Source organism: Thermobia domestica, chromosome 1, assembly GCF_964235325.1.
Source record: "Thermobia domestica chromosome 1, izTheDome1.hap1.1, whole genome shotgun sequence".
Lineage (NCBI taxonomy): Eukaryota > Metazoa > Arthropoda > Insecta > Zygentoma > Lepismatidae > Thermobia > Thermobia domestica.
This window is the reverse complement of record NC_137454.1, coordinates 151,279,020-151,299,101: the sequence shown is the minus strand read 5'-3', so window position 1 is coordinate 151,299,101 and position 20,082 is coordinate 151,279,020. Positions and strand designations below refer to the sequence as shown.

Below are 20,082 nucleotides of genomic sequence, written 5' to 3'. Positions count from 1 at the left end.
AAGAAACTACTCCCTCACGTTCCTATGATGCTCTACAATCAGTCTCCTTGTGATTGACATTCTTTATGTTGGTAGATGTGAAAATCTGATTTCTTATTCGTGAAAACTTTTACAGGTAAGTGTTTTGCAAGCTGTATTTTCCTGTTGAAATATAATAGAACAACAATTTTTTGTTTCCTATAACGTTGGATATACAGAGTGATAGTTTGATAAGCGCCATTATCCTATACGCCTTTGAACGCGTTTAATAGCTCTTTCGTTTCCAAGATGGCAATATGGAGGGCAATATGGAATACCCGCAAGAAAAGCATGGTATTCCGCATTCCGTATGGTATTCCGATTACAAAAATATCTTTCGGAGATTGGGCAATTAAACCCAATTAATTTACCATATGCGCAGCAAAACATACAAAGCAATTGCTTTGCATCTAGGCCTTATAGAGAAAACTATCAAAAATGAAGGATGATTATCATTTCCGGTTCACGTATTATAGAAGGAAAAAGGAAGGAAAAAAACATTTTATCAGTATGTTGTTTATTATTCTTTAAATTATAATTTATTTTAAAAGATTAAATTAACGAATAAAATTGGAGAAACCATTATAAACAGGTTGTTCGAGCAGACACTGATTTCAACCCTGAAAACAATTTATTTTCCGTCAATAAGAATATAAATGCTAAAGAAGCTTGACACCTAATGGATTGCTGATGTTTATTTTTATGTCTTGATTTTCTTTTTCATATTTTCTACATTTACAAGATTTTCTTTACCTTCTATCGATTGAAAACCTGCTGATTTAAATACGGAACACTTGAGGTGTTGCATTTACTTATACGTTAAAACTAGGCATTGAAAAGGCAGGTTCAAGTTTTGTTTGTTAGCGATTGTTGTCTACAACTCTTAACTAATCAATTTTAGTTCCATGCAAACTTAATGTTTTTAATAGTTATCTGATTCGTTAATGTCACTTAACATTTTCACGCTTCAAAAGTAGCTAATCTCACATTCAACAAGACACAAACAGATTTGTAAAGAACGAAACGTCCTGAATTCTAAACGTTAACACATCGAAATGAAACAAACATACAAGTAGTTAAAACGTAGATACTACTTAAATACCTACATGAAATCATTTTCGTCTTGCCTGAGTGCTTTATCTGAAGGCAGATTCCATGCTATTTAAGTAACCTACCTAGGTGGTCTCACTTAGCCATTTAGTGATGAGCGCAAGAGTCTTGGTCTTGCAGTTTTTGCAAGAGTCTTGCATGCAAGACCAAGACCAAGACCAAGACCAGGAATCCCGATGCAAGACCAAGACCAAGACCAAGGGGTGCAAGACCAAGACCAAGACCAAGACCATACCTGCAAGACCAAGACCAAGACCAAGACTCTTGCGCAAGAGTCTTGCACAGGTACCGGCCCGGTTGTAGAGCAGTCATATGTGGTTATACGGGTCCCTGGTTGGATCCTAGCTTGCACCATGGGAACTGTTTGGTGGGCAAACACCGTGTGCATGGGGTTTCTCGAAGTTTTTCTGTTTCCTCCTACTTTCTTCATTCCACCATTTCATTCATTTCTCATGATTACTGTCTCCCTTAGCCTCGATTCATAATCGTTAACAAGATATTTCGTTTCGTTTCAAAACATATTAGTGGTGTTTTTCTTCCAAAACTGAAGAGAAATATAGTATTGAACATCGGTAATACCGTTCAACATAGGTGTCGACCTCATGGATATGGCCTTGACTCCGAGACTCAAGCATCCGTTGGAAATTTTTAAAGTATGCTCATAAAATTAATATCGAAATAACATTTCTATGATATTGACTAAAACTTAGTACATGTGACCACAAGTTTGATTTCATGGGCGGATGCTTATACGTTGAATAATTGTTTATCAATATAACTTTCAGCCTCCTTAGGTATACGGCACATCGAGGATTGAGCGATATAACATTATATTACAACAATAAATCTATATTATAAAATTGAAAGTAACTATTTTTGTGACTCCTAATCTCTTGAACCACCCGACCGATCTCGATCAAATTTTCAACATAGATGGAGTTTGGTCCTGGGAGTGTTTTCATCATTTCACTTAGACGGTAAAACTTAGGGGAGAGGAGAAGGGGGTTATAAAGTAATAAATAAAACTTAATAACTCTTAAACCAAACGACCAATATCGATCAAATTTTTAACACAGATGAGGTTCAAGCCTCGAATGTTATATGTTAGTTCACTTTGACGGAGCAACTTAGGGGAGGGGGAGATGTACAAAAATCAATATAAATAAAAATAAAAATGACTAAGTTTGTGACTTAATAATTTTAAAACCGATCTCAATCATATTTTTAATATGTATGAGGTTCTTTCCTGGAAAGTTTTTTAGAGTTTGTTTCACTTAGATGGTAAAACCTAGGGGAGTAGGAGGGGAAGGGGATATATATATATATATATATATATATATATATATATATATATATATATATATATATATATATATATATATATATATATATATATATATATAACTTAATAACTTTTGAAACAGCCGACCGATCTTGATCAAATTTTCCACATAGATGAAGTTCAGGTCTGCAGCGATCTTTATCATTTTACTAGGACGATGCAACGTAGGGAAGGGAAGTAGGGAGATATATGTAAAAAAAAAAAAAAAAAAAAAAAAAAAGACTGTTTTTGTGACTTCATCACTCTTAAACCAGCCGATCGATCTCAATCAAATTTTCAACATGGATGAGGTACGGACTTGGAGTGGTTTTATCAAATCACTTTGACGGTAGAACTTGAGGGAGGGGGGATGGAAAATGTACAAAAATAAATAAAATTTAATAACAGTTGAACCACCGAACTCGAACCGAACTCGATCTTATTTTCAACATAGTTGACGATCGGACCTGAGATGGTTTCTTTCATGTCACTTTGACGGTGCAGTTTAGGGGAGAGGGAGAGGAAAGATATATAAAAATGATCGAAAATGACCGATCTTAAAATGGAATCTATAGTTTTGGGGGGTCCCTGAGATAAACAATGATACTTGCGATGCTGTTTAAATCAAAATTCAGCCCCTTGGCGGAGGGGAGGGGAGATATATAAAAATGATCGAAAATGACAAATATTAGTGTCGAATCCATAGTTTTCGAGGTCGCTGGGTTGAATACTGAGATTTCCTATACCGTTTACGGCCAAATTCAGCCTCTAACTTTGGGGGAGAGGGAGATACATAATAGTGATCAAAAATGACCAAATATTAGTGTCGAATCCATAGTTTTCGGCGTCGCTAAGGTGAACAGTCATACTTCCGATCCCGTTTAATGCAAATTCAACACCGTAACTTGGGGGTGGAACGAAATATATAAAAATGATCGAAAATGATCATTATCAATGTCGAACTCAGGTTTTCGAGGTCATTGAGATGAACAATGACACTTCCGATGCTGTGCCTCGCAGCATGGGGGAGGAGGAGATATATAAGTTCATTGAAAATGACCGATATTAATGCCGAATCCATAGTTTTCGGGATCTCTGAGACGAACAGTGACACTTGTGATGCCGTTTAAATCCAAATTTAGCCCCGCAACTTGGGGGGGAGGAGGGGCGAGAAACATAATGGCCGATATTAGAGAACGCTTTACTAATAGTAAAAGGTGACTGACTAACGAAGTATATTATTATTATTATTATTATTATTATTATTATTATTATTATTATTATTATTATTAATAATAATAATAATAATAATAATAATAATAGTAGTAGTAGTAGTAGTAGTAGTAGTAGCAGACCCGTAGCCAGCCCAAAAATTTAGGGGGCCCCGATCCAATCACATTATATTTCATCACCATATTATAGTTCACTTTTAAGCTTAGCGTGAAAATTTTTGGGAGGGGCTGGTAAAAGTTTAGGGGGCGGCCCCCCTTGACCTCCTGGATACGGGCCTGAGTAGTACTAGTAGTAGTAGTAGTTGTTGTTGTTTAACCTAACGAAGTAGCTATTTGATGCTAGTAATCCATATTCACAAGTGAGACTTCAAATAACTTGAAGTTTGATGCCGTTATTTTGTATTTCTAATACAGGTCAACAGTATTTATATAAATTGAGTTTACACAAAAGACATAGACGGTTGAATCGTTTTTAGTTTTCACTCAAATTATTGTAAAATATTACGAGGTTTGATTATAATAATTATTATTTTAATTTTCTCTCTCTCTCTTTTTGGTCAATATTGCTAAACATATCATCATCATTATCATAGCTATTCTGCTATTATTGGCAGGTTATTTGCTGCAACTGACATGGTTCGATGTTCGGTGGTCCTCAGCTAGTCTCTTCGTCTTGACGTAGCAATTTTCTGTTATAATACATTCCTTCAACTAGTCTGCTTTGCTCCCTCCCTCTCTTTCCTTCCACAATACTTTCTAGCACATCCCTCATAATACAGTTCTCCTCAGCCAATATCCTAACCAGTTCTTCTTCCTCCTCTTAATAATATTTAAAATTCTTTTTTGCTCCTACTGCTAATATTTCTAACACCTCATTCGTTTACCATTCAACACAACTAATTCTCTTCTTTTTCTCCATGCCCATGTATCGAAAGCCTGCAATTTTTTCATCGCTTTTGCGTAATGTGAATGTTTCTGCCCCAGAGAGTACATATTGGAATCAGTAAAAGAAAGTTTCAATATCTAATTGGAAGTTTGTTTAATACAAGGATTAGCTAATCGTGGTTGAAAATAAAAATCTGACGCCTTTAGAGTGTAAAAATAATTTTGCAATTCCTGGTATTTCAATAATCTGTGCCGTCTGATTTTCTTTCATACGTCTCAGGGGTAGCCTTCCCTGTTTGGGAACCAGTGGAGTGTTGGATCTGTTAAAAAATATAAACAGATTACGAAACATATTTAGGTATATCTTATAAGTAGTGGAGCGTGGGCACCCATTAAAAAAATAAAGGTCATCACCTATGATGTACACTATCATCATACTTACAGGAGTTAAATTATATATTACATTTAGTAACATACATTGTATTTCCGTTATTATTGGTGCATTGTAGAGTTTATTATCCCTTATATCTATAGTAAAATTTACCTATGAATAGCTTGATATTTCTTAAATGCAAGACTTGCAAGACTCTTGCAAGCAAGACCAAGACCAAGACCAAGACTGGATGTGCAAGACCAAGACCAAGACCAAGACCAAGGGTTCCAGTGCAAGACCAAGACCAAGACTCGATGTGCAAGACCAAGACCAAGACCAAGACCACCCCGGTCTTGGTCTTGGTCTTGCATTTGCTCATCACTATAGCCATTACTGTAGAACAAGTAAAGATAGCCAGTTCATTTTCCAGTACTTCAAAAGCGCTCACAAAAGATTATAAATTAGGTAATTGGAGTGAAGGAGTAAACTGAAAACTAGAAATCAGAAGTTAGAATAAAGAGATACACTAAAATTTACAATAAAACAAAAACACTCACGAATTGCTTTGCTATCACTGCATAAAATAGTATACAGTGAAATATTCTTAAGCTCATTTCTTGATACTTTACTGATAATACATACATTTCCATGAATTTCCGTATGTTTGAAAAAATGCTTTCAGAATATAAATTCTTAATTTTATTTCAATTACCCTGATATGTGTATGTAAAGTGAAGAATTTTCCACTATGAAGTGTAAACAGGGTAATATTGACAAATTATTCAGGAAAAAAAGTAAATTTTACAGTTGACAACACTGCGAGAAACATATCGCAAAGCTATGAACAAACGACCCACAGAGCATATGTAAAGGGAAAAGCATTCCGTCATTGTATCCAGAGAAACCATTGTCATTCGGATAATTACATATCATATTGGACAGAGCAACAGACAAGTCTCTTATTAACAACATAACTAATGATAGTTTGTCAGTGCCGCATTTTTCTCTGCCTGCAGAGAATCTTCTTTTCTCAAATCTCTTTGACAAAAGATGTCTCTTTTTACGTTTAACACAATGGCTTTCACTCTGTCCTTTGCTGTCATTAGTATGTGTTTAACAAAAGGCTACAATTTTCAAAAGTATATTCGCATTGATATTTAAAGAACCTTTTCTTATCTTCACAAACTTCTAAGCTAATGGAGATGTATTTCCATGTATTGATGGAATACAGAAAGTAATAATTGATTTTTTGTACGTACTTGTTATTTTATATTACATGTTAAAAGAATATATTTTACATATTCGTCTACCTAATATTTTCACGTCATACTCTGAGCAATTATTTCTTCCTCTTCCTTTCTGTTTTGGTTTTGCTTTGTCAGCCTAGGGCAACTTGAAATAAAATAGCAACTCTTAAAATTATTCCCCTCATACTTTGCTTCATTGTGTCTTACAGCATGGACACTGATCCTGGAGAAAGGGCAGGAGTCCCGGCTACCAAAACACTTTTTTTTAGCCCTTCAGGATGTGGATACATTTGTTTGGATGCCTGACAATAAAACACACTCATGCCTAAACACGCAATCCCGTAGCTGTACAGAAATCAACGTCACAATTTCTACGCTGAAAGGAGTAAATAACCCTATAAGTGATTGCTAGGCTTAGATCTAACAGTATAAAATCAACCAATTGATACAGTGAAGTAACTTAATTTTTTTTTTCTGGGGAGGCAAGCATTAATATTTAGGCCCCCTAGAAAAAGTTGCTTTTCTAATTCCTGGGCCTCTTCTTTCCATCTTTCTTTTATTCTTTGTAGGCCCCCAAAACATGTGGGCTCACCCGCACGGCAAAGTCTGCGGGGCCGTTAGTCACGCCCCTAGGCCTGTTCCATACATGAGAAATTAATTAAGGGGACAGCTCCTAATAGTATAGACATTTTTTTACTGAAATGGGCCTACGACTTTTTGTTTTATTTACCTTTTGTGTGTTGTTTTGTTTATGTAATGTAGTGAACCAGTTTGATGCTTCATTTATAATTTCATGTTCGTATTGCATATGGAGTAAAAAAATTTTGTCCTAAAGTGGGCCCTCCTCGAACGGCGGGGAGCTTCCCTGGGGGGGGGAGTTGGCCCCCTTCCGCCTACAAGTTACGGCCCTGAATTGGTTATATAGTTTACATTAAGTAAAATGCATAAAAAGAATTCTGGTTAAAATATATCTTTTCACTGCACTTTAATTTCAGCAATTATAATAAACACAGGCTGGTTTTCCACCAAACTTCATTAGTTTCAACGTTTAATATTTTCTCCGACTCACTACTATGTACTAGTAACTAAGAAAGTTTAGCTACTAATTTTTCTGATGGCCACTTCTAAGATTGATTATTTTAACCATAGTCAAATTAAAAATTAGTATTCTAATAAGATATTGACAACTTAAATTTAGTATTGTGATGTCACTTTCATACATTTCTTGTAAACTAATTAAATGCAATACCAAAATCCAACTATTTTTTTTATTAACTTGAGAGAAGTTCGGGTATTCTGCTCCACCACCTAAACCTAGTCATTTTCTTTTTTTCTTTTTTTTTTTAATGGGATGATATAAGCTATGTGAACTTATATCGAATTACATTTTCGTGCTGAGGGAAATTAGCCCTTATGGGAAACAGTGACAACTTGGCACGAACTTCACCAGAAGAAGTTATATATAAAAGGGGGTTTCTTATGTTATTTCACATCACATGAAACAGGAAAACGATAATAATTACACCCATTGACACCATTGCAAGGTTCTACACGTGATCCCAACAGAACAGATCCCAACTTCAGGTGACAACCATGAAGAAGACATCCTCAACCATTATCAACGATTGTCAAGTAATGAAGAATAAAGAAGTCAGCAATATTTCTGGATAAATGGAGGAAATACACCACAGAAGGCATAAATCTCTACCGAGTGATCATGGCCTCCACTCTCTAGGACGTATGGTTTGTGAGACCTTCTTTACCCTTACCACTTTCTAGGACGTCTGGTTTCTGAGAGCTTCATTATCCTTACCACTCTCTAGAAGGCCTGGTCTCTGAGAGCTCTTTTATCCCTATCACTCGCTAGAACGCCTGGTCTAAGAGCTCCTTTATCATTACCATTCGCTAGGAGGTCCTTCTCGGCGGGAGCTCATGTAGTTGTTTTCACGTTAATCAGTAGGTCCTGTCTCATATGGTATCGATACTGAAAGGGACGTTAAACTGAAAATTAACTCAACTCAACTCAACTCGCTAGGAGGCCTGGTCTCTGACAGCTCTTTTAGCCTTACCACTCTCTAGGACACCTGGTCTCTGAGACCTCTTTTTTCCTTACCACTCTCTAGGACCTCTGGTTTCTGAGAATTTCTTTATCCTTACCACTCGCTAGGACGCCTGGTCTCTGAGAACTTCTTTATCCTTACCACTCTCTAGGACGCCTAGTCTTTGAGAGATCTTTTATTCTTACTACTCTCTAAGAAGCCTGGTCTGTGAGAGCTCCTTTATCCTTACCACTCTCTAGGACGCCTGATCTGTGAGAACTCATTTATTTTTACCACTCTCTAGGAAGCCTGGTCTCTGAGAGCTCCATTATCCTTACCACTCTCTAGGACTATGGATTCTGACACTTTCTTTATTCTTACAACTCACTGGAACGTCTGGTTTCTGAGACCTTCTTTATCCTTACCTCTCCCTAGGAGGCCTGGTCTCTGAGAGCTCTTTAATCCTTACCACTCTTTAGAAAGCATGGTTTCTCAAAGCTCTTTCATCCTTACCATTCGCTAGGACACCTGGTCTCGGAGAGCTCTTTATCTTTACCACTCTCTAGGACGTCTGGTCTCTGGGAACTCTACTATCCTTAGTACTCTCTAGGACGTCAGGTCTCTGAGAGCTCCTTTATCCTTACCAGTCTGTAGGACGCCTGAATTCTGAGACTTTATTCTTACAACTCTCTAGGATGTCTGGTTTCTGATACCTTTTTATCCATACATTTCCCTAAAAGGCCTCATCTCTGAGACCTGCTTTATCCTTACCACTCTCCAGGAGACCTGGTCTCTGAGAGCTCCTTAATGCTTACCACTCTCTAGAAGGCCTGGTGTCTGAGAGGTCTTTTATCCTTACCACTCTCTAGGACGTCTCGTCTCTGAGAACTCCTTCATCCTTACCACTCTCTACGAGGCCTGGTCTCTGAGAGCTCCTTTAATCTTACCACTCTCTAGGACGTCTGGTTTCTGAAAGCTCCTTTATCTCTACAACTCGCTAGGACGTCTGGTCTCTGAGAGCTCCTTTATACTTACCACTTTCTAGGAACCCTGATCTCTGAGAGCTCCCTTATCCTTCCACTTTCTAGGACATCTGGTTTCTGAGAGTTCTTTTATCCTTATCACTCTGTAGGACGCCTGGTTTCTGAGACCTTCTTTATCCTTTCCACTCTCCAGGACGCCTGGTCTCTGAGAGCTCCATTATCCTTAACACCCCCTAGGACGCCTGGTCTCTGAGAGGTTCTTTATCCTTTCCACTCTCTAGGACGTATGGTTTCTGAGACCTTCTTTATTCTTACCACTCTCTAGAAGGCCTGGTCTCTGAAAGTTCTTTTATCCTTACCAATCTCTAGGAACCCTGGTCTCTGAGAGCTCCTTTATCCTTGTTACTCTCTAGGAGACCTGGTCTCTGAGAGCTCCTTTAACCTTATCACTCTCTAGGGCATCTGGTTTCTGAGAGCTTCTTTATCCTTACCACTTTCTAGGACGTATGGTTTCTGAGACTTTCTTTATTCTTACCACTCTCTAGGACGTATGGTTACTGAGACCTTCTTTATCCTTACCACTCTCTAAGAGGTATGGTCTCTGAGACCTCATTTATCCTTACCCCTCGCCCGGACTCCTGGTCTCTGAGAGCTCTTTTATCCTTACCACTCTCTAGGACGCTTGATCTCTGAGTGCTCCTTTATCCTTACCACTCTCTAGGTAACTGAACTACTCCGACTGGTTACTTCTGTAATGCAGAGGAGAATGTTACATAGAACCTGGCGACTTTTTTTCTAGTACGATGGAGCTCATACTGATGTGTTTATACATTTAGACATTAAAACAATAGGTGTCTATTACACAAAACTCAATAAATAGTGTATAACCTAATTAACGTTTTCATAGTTTAAATATTTAGTACTTTAAGGGATGGGATTACAGGACTTTGTACTCACCCTATATTTTTGTACTACTGATGCGATTACCTATTTTATGGAGATACATTTGAATGTTTTTAAAATTATATCAATTGTATTGTAGTGAAAAGTATACTTTAAGTAAGAAAGTTCAAATGTTTTAAACAGGTAAAGTTTATAATGTTAAACATATTAGTGTTCTAAACAAGGATGTTATAAAAGAAAGGTTCTGCCTATAAGTATCTTCATCCTATTAAAGTAATAAAGCCAAAAAACAATCGAGCATCGGCAAGTCTGATTGGCTACTCTCGTTTTCGCCATCGTCTGATTGGCTACTTTCGTTTCCGCCATGATTGTTGGCTCAAAACATCGCGATCTTATTGGGCGGAGTGGGCAGAGTAGGGGTGGCGAAACTGTGACGTATGGCTTCAAGATTTTGTTGTAAGGGTAGATCCTCTATTTTCTAAGATCCTTGGTTCTAAATCTTTCTTTGTTGAATTCTATGCCTTACGTTTTGTCTCGGTTCATTAAAGAGAGCAATTCATAATGCGTTATTCACTGTGATATGATTAGAAAGTTCAGAGAATTAAGCTATGAAATAGTATCAATATTATGAGAACACTAACTACTCCATATTACTTATTAACACAGTTTACTGTACATAATGAAACGAAATCAATAAATAACCCACGCAGACGAATGAATAAATGAGTAAACCAGTCCTGGAACAACAACTCGTATTATTTACACAATATTCTATACATGTAATGCATGTGCGTATGAATTATTAAAATTACTACACGAGCAAGATAAAGAATGCAGAATGATATTGATGTGTTTAGGATACAATAAAATGCTATAGGCCTAAAGGACGAAATCTGGTTTGCTCTTTACAGAAATTTTCAATCTGATGATTTTGTAATTATTGTTCACTCCTGAAGAAGACGCTTCCAAAAGGAAGAGGGAACACTTCATTATTTACTTGGTTTTATTTCGTAAAACTATTTAACGCAGAATGGGTATGAAATATTATCTATCCATTAAAATGCTACAATAGCAACAATAGCGATTTTTTTTTTTAACACAATGCTAGCATGCTGAAGGCATGCTAGCCCCTTACAAGGATTACGCCCTTTTCTCGGGAAGAGAAGGAATATTAATATAGAAAGGAGGCAGCAGGGATGGTCTAAGTGATTTAATAATTTATATTAACTTTATTGATCATAAATTATATAGTATTAAAGTACCATAGTAGACATTATGGCCTTTAGCCATAATCATTAGGATGGGTGATGAGATGGAGATGAGAGTGAGGTGCACTGAACGCCACAACACAGTAAAGGGAAGGGTTAGTTAGACGAATGCATGTTATCTTCCGATCCTGGGGCTGCTCAGGATCATGATGAGAGACACAATGAGCCCTGTTAGAAGAGATGGGTTACTGTGCGTATGATGGGAAGATGTAGTGCGAATCTGAATGAATGGCAAAGGCAGCTGCGATGTCTTGATCTGGATGATTTGGTGGGAGTGAATATCGGTATAAAGTAAAGAGGAGGGAGAGTGGCGGGTGGCAAACAGGATGTTGTGGAGCATAATCGATATCAGTGTGTAGAATATCAAGGAAAAGGGGATGCTTCTGAGCCAGTCTATTGGTGATGTAGGAAAGTCTAAGCTTTTCAATGTGGTACAGGATGTGAGGAAAGCAGATGCGATCATACAGATCTTGTGTAGGGCTGGGTAGCTTTATACGATATGCAATACGCAGGGCGTGTCGTTCTAGGATCTTGAGCTTGTTGTAAAAGGTTGAATGTGCAGCGACCCAAGCTGTGAACCCATAGGTGAGGACGGGTCGTAGGAACACCTTATATGTTGTGAGAATGGTATCTGAACGTAGGCCCCAGGTTGTGCCAGAAAGTCGGCGAAGAAGATTCAGTCTATTGTAGGCTTTGGTGACAATCTGAGCTAAGTGAGGACGCCATGTGAGGTGAGTATCGAATGTAACGCCGAGGTACTTAACGTGTTTGGTAGGTTTGATGGGAGTATCAAGAACAGTAAGGTTCAGGCGTGTTGGGTTTCTATGGACGCGGGACCGTCTCTTAGGGTCAAGAAAAACTATTGCATGAGTCTTCTCAGAATTTAGGCGTAATCGCCATTTCGAGCACCAACTAACAAAGATATCAATGGCAGATTGGAGTGCTGTGTTCAATTGATGGATCGTTTTGCCGAGAGCAAGAAAGGCCGTGTCGTCTGCAAACTGGAAGAGATGTACATTTGAAGGAAGTGGAGGAAGATCGGCAACGAAGAGCAGATACAAAAGTGGAGATAATGCTGAGCCCTGTGGAACTCCGGAATGAATAAAGACAGGGTGTGATAAGGAGTTATTTACAGATATGTATGTTATGCGACATGATAGAAAGTTGAAAATGAATCGGATGTAGCACATCGGTAGTTTACAGGACAGAAGCTTAAAGAAAAGCGCAAGATGCCATACCTTATCGAAAGCTTTCTCAAGGTCGAATAGAAGTAAACATGATGGCTGTGAGCGGTTAAAATGATTCGTAATGAGATTGGTAAGGCGTAAGAGCTGGTCATGAACACCAATGCGAGGACGGAAACCTGCTTGATGGAGTGGAATGATGTGATGGCGAGAGAAATGTGGATGAAGTCTGTTAACAAGAATGCGTTCGAGAATTTTGCAGAAAACAGTGGTTAATTGGATTGGACGGTAAGATGATACTGAGGTAGCTGTCTTGTTAGGTTTTAGAAACATTAAAGTCTTAGAGGTTTTTCAATTGACGGGAATGAAACCGGTACGTAAAATGAAAGTGAAAATATGGGCTAACAGGAGTAGTAAACAGAAAGGACTCTCTTTAATGTGACGGTAGGTGATAAGGTCCATGCCTGGAGCAGTGTTACGTTTGCGAGCTGTGACTTCACGAATTTCTGGAACTGTGATAGGTGTGGTAAATTCGTGATGAGCTGGAAAGGTATGCTCTGTACTGGGTTGAAGATGACGAGAATCAACATTGAACGTATATGCAGGATGGCGTCGTTCAGATCTTTCAGGAGGAAATGGCGTGAAGATGGTTTGGAGGTGATTCGCAAAGGCATCAGCTTTGGCACTATCTGACGTGAGTGGGTGATCACCGTCAATGAGAGGATAAGGTGTTGGAGTGAGTTTGCCAGTCAATGCATTAAATCTCTTCCAGTATTTGGTAGGATGTGAAGTTGCGTCCAGTGTATTGCACGTTTTGACCCAGTTTCTAAGTTTATAGGCTATAACGTAGTTACGAACCGTACGTTGGAGTTGTCGGTGATGGCTTAGAGCCTCTTCGTTCTTTGTACGTACGTAATCTCGGTAAAATTGTCGAGAACGTCTGATCATGTGAAGGTATTGAGGTGGTAATCGAGGACGCCATGGATGTACTTGCGAGGTAGGTATATTCTCGGCAGATGCTGTATGGATAGAAGAGGTGATAGTATCCAGCGCCGAGTATAGTTCATCCTCAGTATTTGGTGGCTCGAGATGTTCAAGCTTAGAAGTGAGATGAAGTCTGTAGTTATCCCAATTAGCTTTGTCAAATCTAGGGACCTCCCTCGGTGGAATGTTTACAGAACAGTGATGGCGAAAAGAACGTTTGATAGTTAACTTGACTGGAAGGTGGTCGCTGCCAAGAGTGTCTAAGACTTCGATATGGCATTTACCGGCAAGGGTAGTTGAGGTGATGACAACATCCGGTGTGGTATCTGAGAGAGGGCGTGTTGATTTTGGAAGTTTATGCAGAATGCAAGGTATGCGTGTTGTAACGAAGTCCTGGAATTGAGCCTTCTGGTAAGCGGGTCTACTATGAATGTTAATATCGGCCATGATAATGAAGTGGCGAAAATTGTTTGCGATATACTGAAGAAAGAAGTATGGTATTGCATGGCCGGGCCGAACGTAGATGGTCGCCAAGGTTATGTATAAAGCTTTGAAATAGACGGTTGTGATCAGATATTCTGGAAGGTTGGAAATAGGAGCTTGGAAAGTACGATAAGGTAACTGAGAAGCAAATCCAATGAGTACGCCGCCATTGGCGCGGAGTGCTGGTGTTTGATTGTCGGCTCGAAAGATCTGGTATCCTGAGAACTTACAAGACATGCGAGGTGTGAGATGCGTTTTGTTTAGTAGAATCGCTGATGCATGTTCTTCCAGAAGAAGTTGTTCGAAGAGAGGTTTATGTTGATTGAGGGAACTGATGTTGAGAAAGATAATAACGATATCCATAAAGAAATTCATAATCTCAAACAGATGTTTCCAAGCGGGTGGTGTGAAAGTGAACTCGTTGGATTGTATAGGTGGCATTGAAGGTAACATGGAATATGCAGCGGGCAGCATACTGTACTTGTTGTAGTACATGCGGCCGTAGAAAAGGATGCACGTTTTGTAGCGTTAATGTGATGAACTGAAGAAGTTGAGATACGGTAACAGGCTGAGAATCAGGTGGTATATTGGAGGAAGGAGTGGGGTCGGTCGTTGCTTCACTTTGAGTGCGAAGTGGTGCCACTAAGTGAGGTTTATCCGGTGAAGGTGCGGGTCGAGCTTGACACTTAAAGCTATAAGTCGGGTGTTGTTCAGGACAAGCAGAGCACTGCGGTGGACGCTGCAGGTTCGGACAGGTACGTGTGGAATGGAGTCCAGCACAGTAACCGCATTTCAAATTATTCCTGCAGTTGGCGCTGGTGTGCGTGTTATATTCCTGACAACGCTCGCAGCGGATTGGTACTGGTCGTGCAATGCGTGAGGGCTCGACACAATGCCGTTTGCGATATATATAAGCTCCGTTATCAAGAAGCTGGTTGATGGTGTCCTGCGATTGAGATAACACTCGGACCATGTAAGTGGGACCTCGGTCGTTTCTAAGCGGATGCACTTGGAAACTTTGTGCCCTTCCTCTGTGAGTTCTTGTAGAATCTCATCGTCCGTAAAGTCAAGATTTACACCTCGTATGACCACGGAAAAAGCAGGCGGGCGAGGTGGCGGAGGCGGCTGTTTGATTCTCCGGTCAGTCAGTTTGGAGAGTTGTGCATTCTTGCCAAAAATTTCATAACTGAACTTGTTACGAATAGTGGTAGCGAGATTCTGATCAGGAGATCTGATGATCATCCCATTTCTGGTGGCAACAATTTGAGAGATCTGAGCTCGCCGATAATATTTAGTGAGTTGAAGATATATTTGTTTTTCGTTCTGATATTTTACGTTGAAATTTGTAAGTAAGAACGAATATATTGGTTGCTTTGTACTGTCAGATAGCGATGGGAACTCCGTGTCGTCGATTCTAAGTCGCTCACTATCAGAGTCTGATATGCTATATCGGCGATGACGTTTCGGAGATGGTGCGTGATGGTGACCTATAACTGGAGATCGTGATCTTTCCGGGCTATTGTCGGTACGGTGTGAATCTCGGTGCCTACGTCTGATATCCGAATCTGCCGAGGATACGGTATACTATTGGAAATTTCATGACGGCCTTAGGGTGAGGTCCAGAAAATTGACCTATTACCCTTCTCCGCCCATTACATGGTAGTGAAACCGATATTTTTTCTGAAATCCGATGTTGCCAACAAATTCGAACTCCATGACAGCTCTCAGCTAAAATAGGAGGGGGTGAGTAAAAGCTGATCTCCGTTACTTGAGTAGGGAATGGAATGTTTTAAATGTTTTGGCGAAGAAAAAAGTAGCCTGGAAAGCTGCGAGTCCTTCGTGTTGCTCTGTTATTTGACACTTCAACAGAATATCTTTCTTCTTCCGTTAAGAAGGAGCGACCCATATGTGCAGGTCAGTTGGTCAATGTTAGTTCATCTCCCTGTTCTCTATATAGAAAGAATGAAATAAACAAAGAAGGCAAGAAATACATTTTGGCATTTTTTAAAAGATAAACATGCATCTATTGAAAAAAAGCACGAGGAAGATTTTAATCTATATAAAAGTATCTTCAATTCTAGTCGAATAATAATATCTGAAATGCATGATGAAGAAGTAACTTTCTCATTTACATAATAGATAAGGCAACAAGATATCAAAAATTTACGAATAGTGTCTTTCAATTATATCTAATGTGTGTTTATTTTTCCCTTCCCTACTTTGGAGTGTGCATTCTTTTAAAGTTATAAACATGAATACATCTATTGAGAAAGAAGGATGGGATTTTAATCTATACAAAATACTCTTGAATTCTAATCAAATAATATCTGAAATGTATGATGTAGAAGTATCTAACTTTCTCATTAACATAATAGATAAGGCAACATCAATAAAGTAGCCAGGATGTGTCTGGGGGGGGGCAAGTGCTGTTATAGGTACATATAGAGGAATTACAAACAAAAAATATATAAACTTAAAATATATATATAAAAAATTACAAACATCAAAGTACCAAAGTACATTGCCGGACCTCTTTGGGGGGGCGGCCCATATGCCCCCCTTCCCTAAGCCACTGGGCAACATGAGATCAGAAATTTATGAATAATGTATTTTAATTGTATTTTGTATTTTATTACATAATTACATTATACGCGTATTACATCGATTATTTTTATAAAATTCTACACCAGAGCATAGGTCGTCCTAATTAATTTTCTTTAACTGATTTTCCTTGTGACACCAGAAGAACGTTACTATAGTATTAAATTTTCTTCTTTCTCTTCCTTATTCGATAAAGATATGAAAGATGCCTAGTGCTGTGTTCAGGCCATGGTTGACGGAAAGCTAGTCTGAAAATGAAAGAGTAAAACGAAGAGAATTCCATCCAGCCGTTCGAGTCAGTGCTGGCAAATATAGGGAAGAGAACGAGAAGAAGAATGTTAAGTGCGTTCTGGAGAAGTTGTATTATAATGAATACGACAGAGGGTATGACAAGAAGAAGAAGAGAAAAAGTAAGCGAGAGTATGCTTTAAAAAAATATAGAGTAAATTTAACCCTAATCCTTGACTGATCTCAATTCCAAGCGATATGAATAGTTCTTAAATTTCAAATGCAACATACAAGCAGACTCATACATAAAACATATTTCATGAAAATTAGAAAATTTTGCAGAAATTGTTAATTAGTTAGATTTGAGAATAGCACTTTCAGCAGAAAGACTATATGAAACGTGAATGTACAGCTTAGTGTGGAATACGCAGATGAGCTCCCGCCAGGAATCCCACACCGGAGGTGTGTACGCTATTTAAGTACCGACGAGAAAGCTCACAGCTGCTGTTCTGACACACATTTCTTATATTGAGAGACGCATTTATTTTCTTACTTTTCACCGAGTTCAATCACACCATCAACAGAGGATTGGTAATTCTTAAATATTTAGTACACCAATTTTAATATAACCGGTAATAATAATATGGTAAATTTATCGAACAAAAAGACACATACGCGAGATGAGATGGAACAAAATTTTCGTGACGAGATACATTACGAAACAGAACTCTTCGAGTAGAATCAAATATACTATTCGAAACAAGACAGCACAAAATCTTTTCTCTTAGGCAATACTACAAGCATCACACCATGTCGAATACTAGAAACTTGCTTCTATAAATGAACATAAAGCGATTATGTAAAAACATACTTGAAAAATATGAATCGTTGAAACCCCAGGTTTTAATGCTAAACGAAAAGTAGAAAAAAAAAAACTTGCGTAAGACTTTAGACTCTTGTAAAGCCCGAACACGTGAACATATGTGATATATGAGAAACAGACGAAGTGAAGTGTCAAATTAGAGAACAATGCACCGCAGGACACCACGAACTTGTTTCGTTCGAAGGACGACCCTTCTCTGCACGGACCTGAATTTACTGTTCTTCTGCACCCCTTCAGAGGGCATTTAGCTTTCTCTTATATCACAGCTAAGTTCAAAAAGCTCTCTGATAAATACGAAGATTTTTTTAAAGTGTTTAAAGCACTTGTGCATTTCTTTCAAGCATTTATGTGTGTGTACATGTGTACTTAACTGTGGTGTACATTTGTGCGTATATGTATCTATTTAAGTGTGTATAAATTAAGTTAAATTCATTTTTACTCTTGTTCGTGTGTTGCAAGTGAACAAAGATGTCGGACTATTTTAGACCTTGGGAACAAGGACAAGCAATGACTCGGGAAGTCCAAGAAGATCCTCGTCCCGGTCCTAGTGTACATAGAACACCGTCGAAGAGAAAAGTTAATGTCATTGGAAAAGGAGCAAAAGTAAGCAGACAGAGTGTGAAAATTATTCAAAGTGTTCGTACATTTTTTAGCGGTATCGTGCACGATGGGGGTTCTATACCGAGCAAGAATATTAATGAACTAACGTCGCAAGCTACAGGAGTTAGTGTTTCGACAATTAAGAAAATTGCACGTTTGGATGCTGCTACGTACCGTACCCCAACTAAAAAGAAAGTTCACAAGACAAAATTTGCGTTTTCTAAAATCGATGACTTTTCCCGGGATTTGCTGCGTAGGACAGTTTATGAATTTTACAAGGAAGGGATTTCACCGTCAGTAAAGTCATTGTGCGAAGCAATGCGCAGGAAAACCGCCAACACCGATTACGAATTTCCTTATTGTGCTCGGACATTATATACATTGTTAGAAAGTATGGGATTTAGGTATCGGAGAGCAGACAGGAAACCACGCAGGATGGAATCACCAGAAATTATTTCTTGGCGATATCGTTATATTGAAGAAGTAAAAAAGTATCGTAGTGAAGGGTTTCGAGACGTTTATTTAGACGAAACATGGTTCGATACCAATACGTGTAAAATGAAGAACTGGACTGACGACTCGGAGAATTGTTCGGTAGCAGTGTCAGATAAAAAGGGAGAACGAATAGTAATAATTCATTGTGGGGGCCGTAATGGGTTTGTTGAGGACGCACTTTTCGTAACACACAAGAAGATGGAAAATGCTCCTGCGGACTACCACGGTACAGTGACTGCAGCCATCTTTGAAGAATGGTTTGAGAATTCCGTGTTAAAACGACTGGAAGAACCATCAGTGATTATTTGTGATAACGCGTCAGTGCATTCCCGTGTTAGTAATCCGAAGCCAAACTCTTCTTGGCGGAAGGAAGACATTATCAGGTATATGAATCAACATTGTATACCTGTACCTAATCCCATTCCAATTAAACCAGTACTCGTAGAAATTGTAAACAAACATGTCGGTTTTCAAGAGAAGAGGTACGTGATTGATGAACTTGCTCTTGCATACGGACACGTTGTGCTACGTTTGCCACCTTATCATTGTGTATTGAATCCCATCGAACAAGTGTGGTCAGAGTTAAAACGGCGAGTGGCGGCCAGGAACTTAACAGGGCATTCCGTCAGTGCTCTCATAAACATAATAAAGGAATCAGTTCAGAACATAACGCCGGAAAAATGGAGAAACTATATTACGCATGTAGAAGGTATTGAGGACAGCTATCGTGCTCTGCAGTGTGTTTTTGACAGTGACGAACAAGCAAAATTTGTTATAACAACGGACGGCGATTCAACAACGGACGAGGAAGATGGTAGTGAAAGTGAAGAGCGAGACTATGGATTCGAAGAATTGGCAGATGATGATAACGACAATAACATATAAAGGGAAGTATAATTTATTTGCTGTTATTTTATACGATTTTCTTCTGAATTAAATTGCAATAAAACTTCCATGGGAATTAAAATAAAATGAAATGTAAGGTGAATGTAGGCTAAAAGAGACGAGGATAAATGTAAATAAATGAGTAAAAAATCATTGGTGAAATGGCTGTCGTATTTACGCATGGGCCATAAGCCCTGGGCGACAAATTTTGGAGGCGGAAAATTTACTCTGACCAGATATTATTCCAAAAAAATATTATTCTCTATTATTATTTATATATTATTTAACGATATATTATTAGTCTAGTAGTATGTTAACAGTAGTATAGTATTATTAGTATATATTGTAATATATTATCTA

The 20,082-nt window shown here is 38.5% G+C and overlaps 2 protein-coding genes across 2 annotated transcripts in view; one reads left to right on the top strand and one right to left on the bottom strand.

Annotated features, from left to right (window-relative positions):
• Positions 1-14,405, bottom strand: part of LOC145667649 (uncharacterized) — a 31,236-nt gene extending 16,831 nt beyond the window's left edge. The window contains exon 1 of the mRNA XM_081735127.1: positions 12,970-14,405. Within this exon, the coding sequence (XP_081591253.1) occupies positions 12,970-14,405 (1,436 nt within the window). The remainder of the gene's footprint in view (positions 1-12,969) is intronic.
• A 3,805-nt stretch (positions 14,406-18,210) lies between these two features.
• On the top strand, positions 18,211-19,722 carry LOC145667588 (uncharacterized). The gene has a single exon (XM_081735070.1). It carries the CDS (start codon positions 18,211-18,213, stop codon positions 19,720-19,722), a length of 1,512 nt encoding a protein of 503 aa, XP_081591196.1.
• The last annotated feature ends 360 nt before the right edge of the window (positions 19,723-20,082 follow it).

What these genes read in the sequence shown, in the direction of transcription:
- LOC145667588 (XM_081735070.1), top strand. Translation starts at nt 18,211, where the DNA reads ATGTCGGACTATTTTAGACCTTGGGAACAAGGACAAGCAATGACTCGG.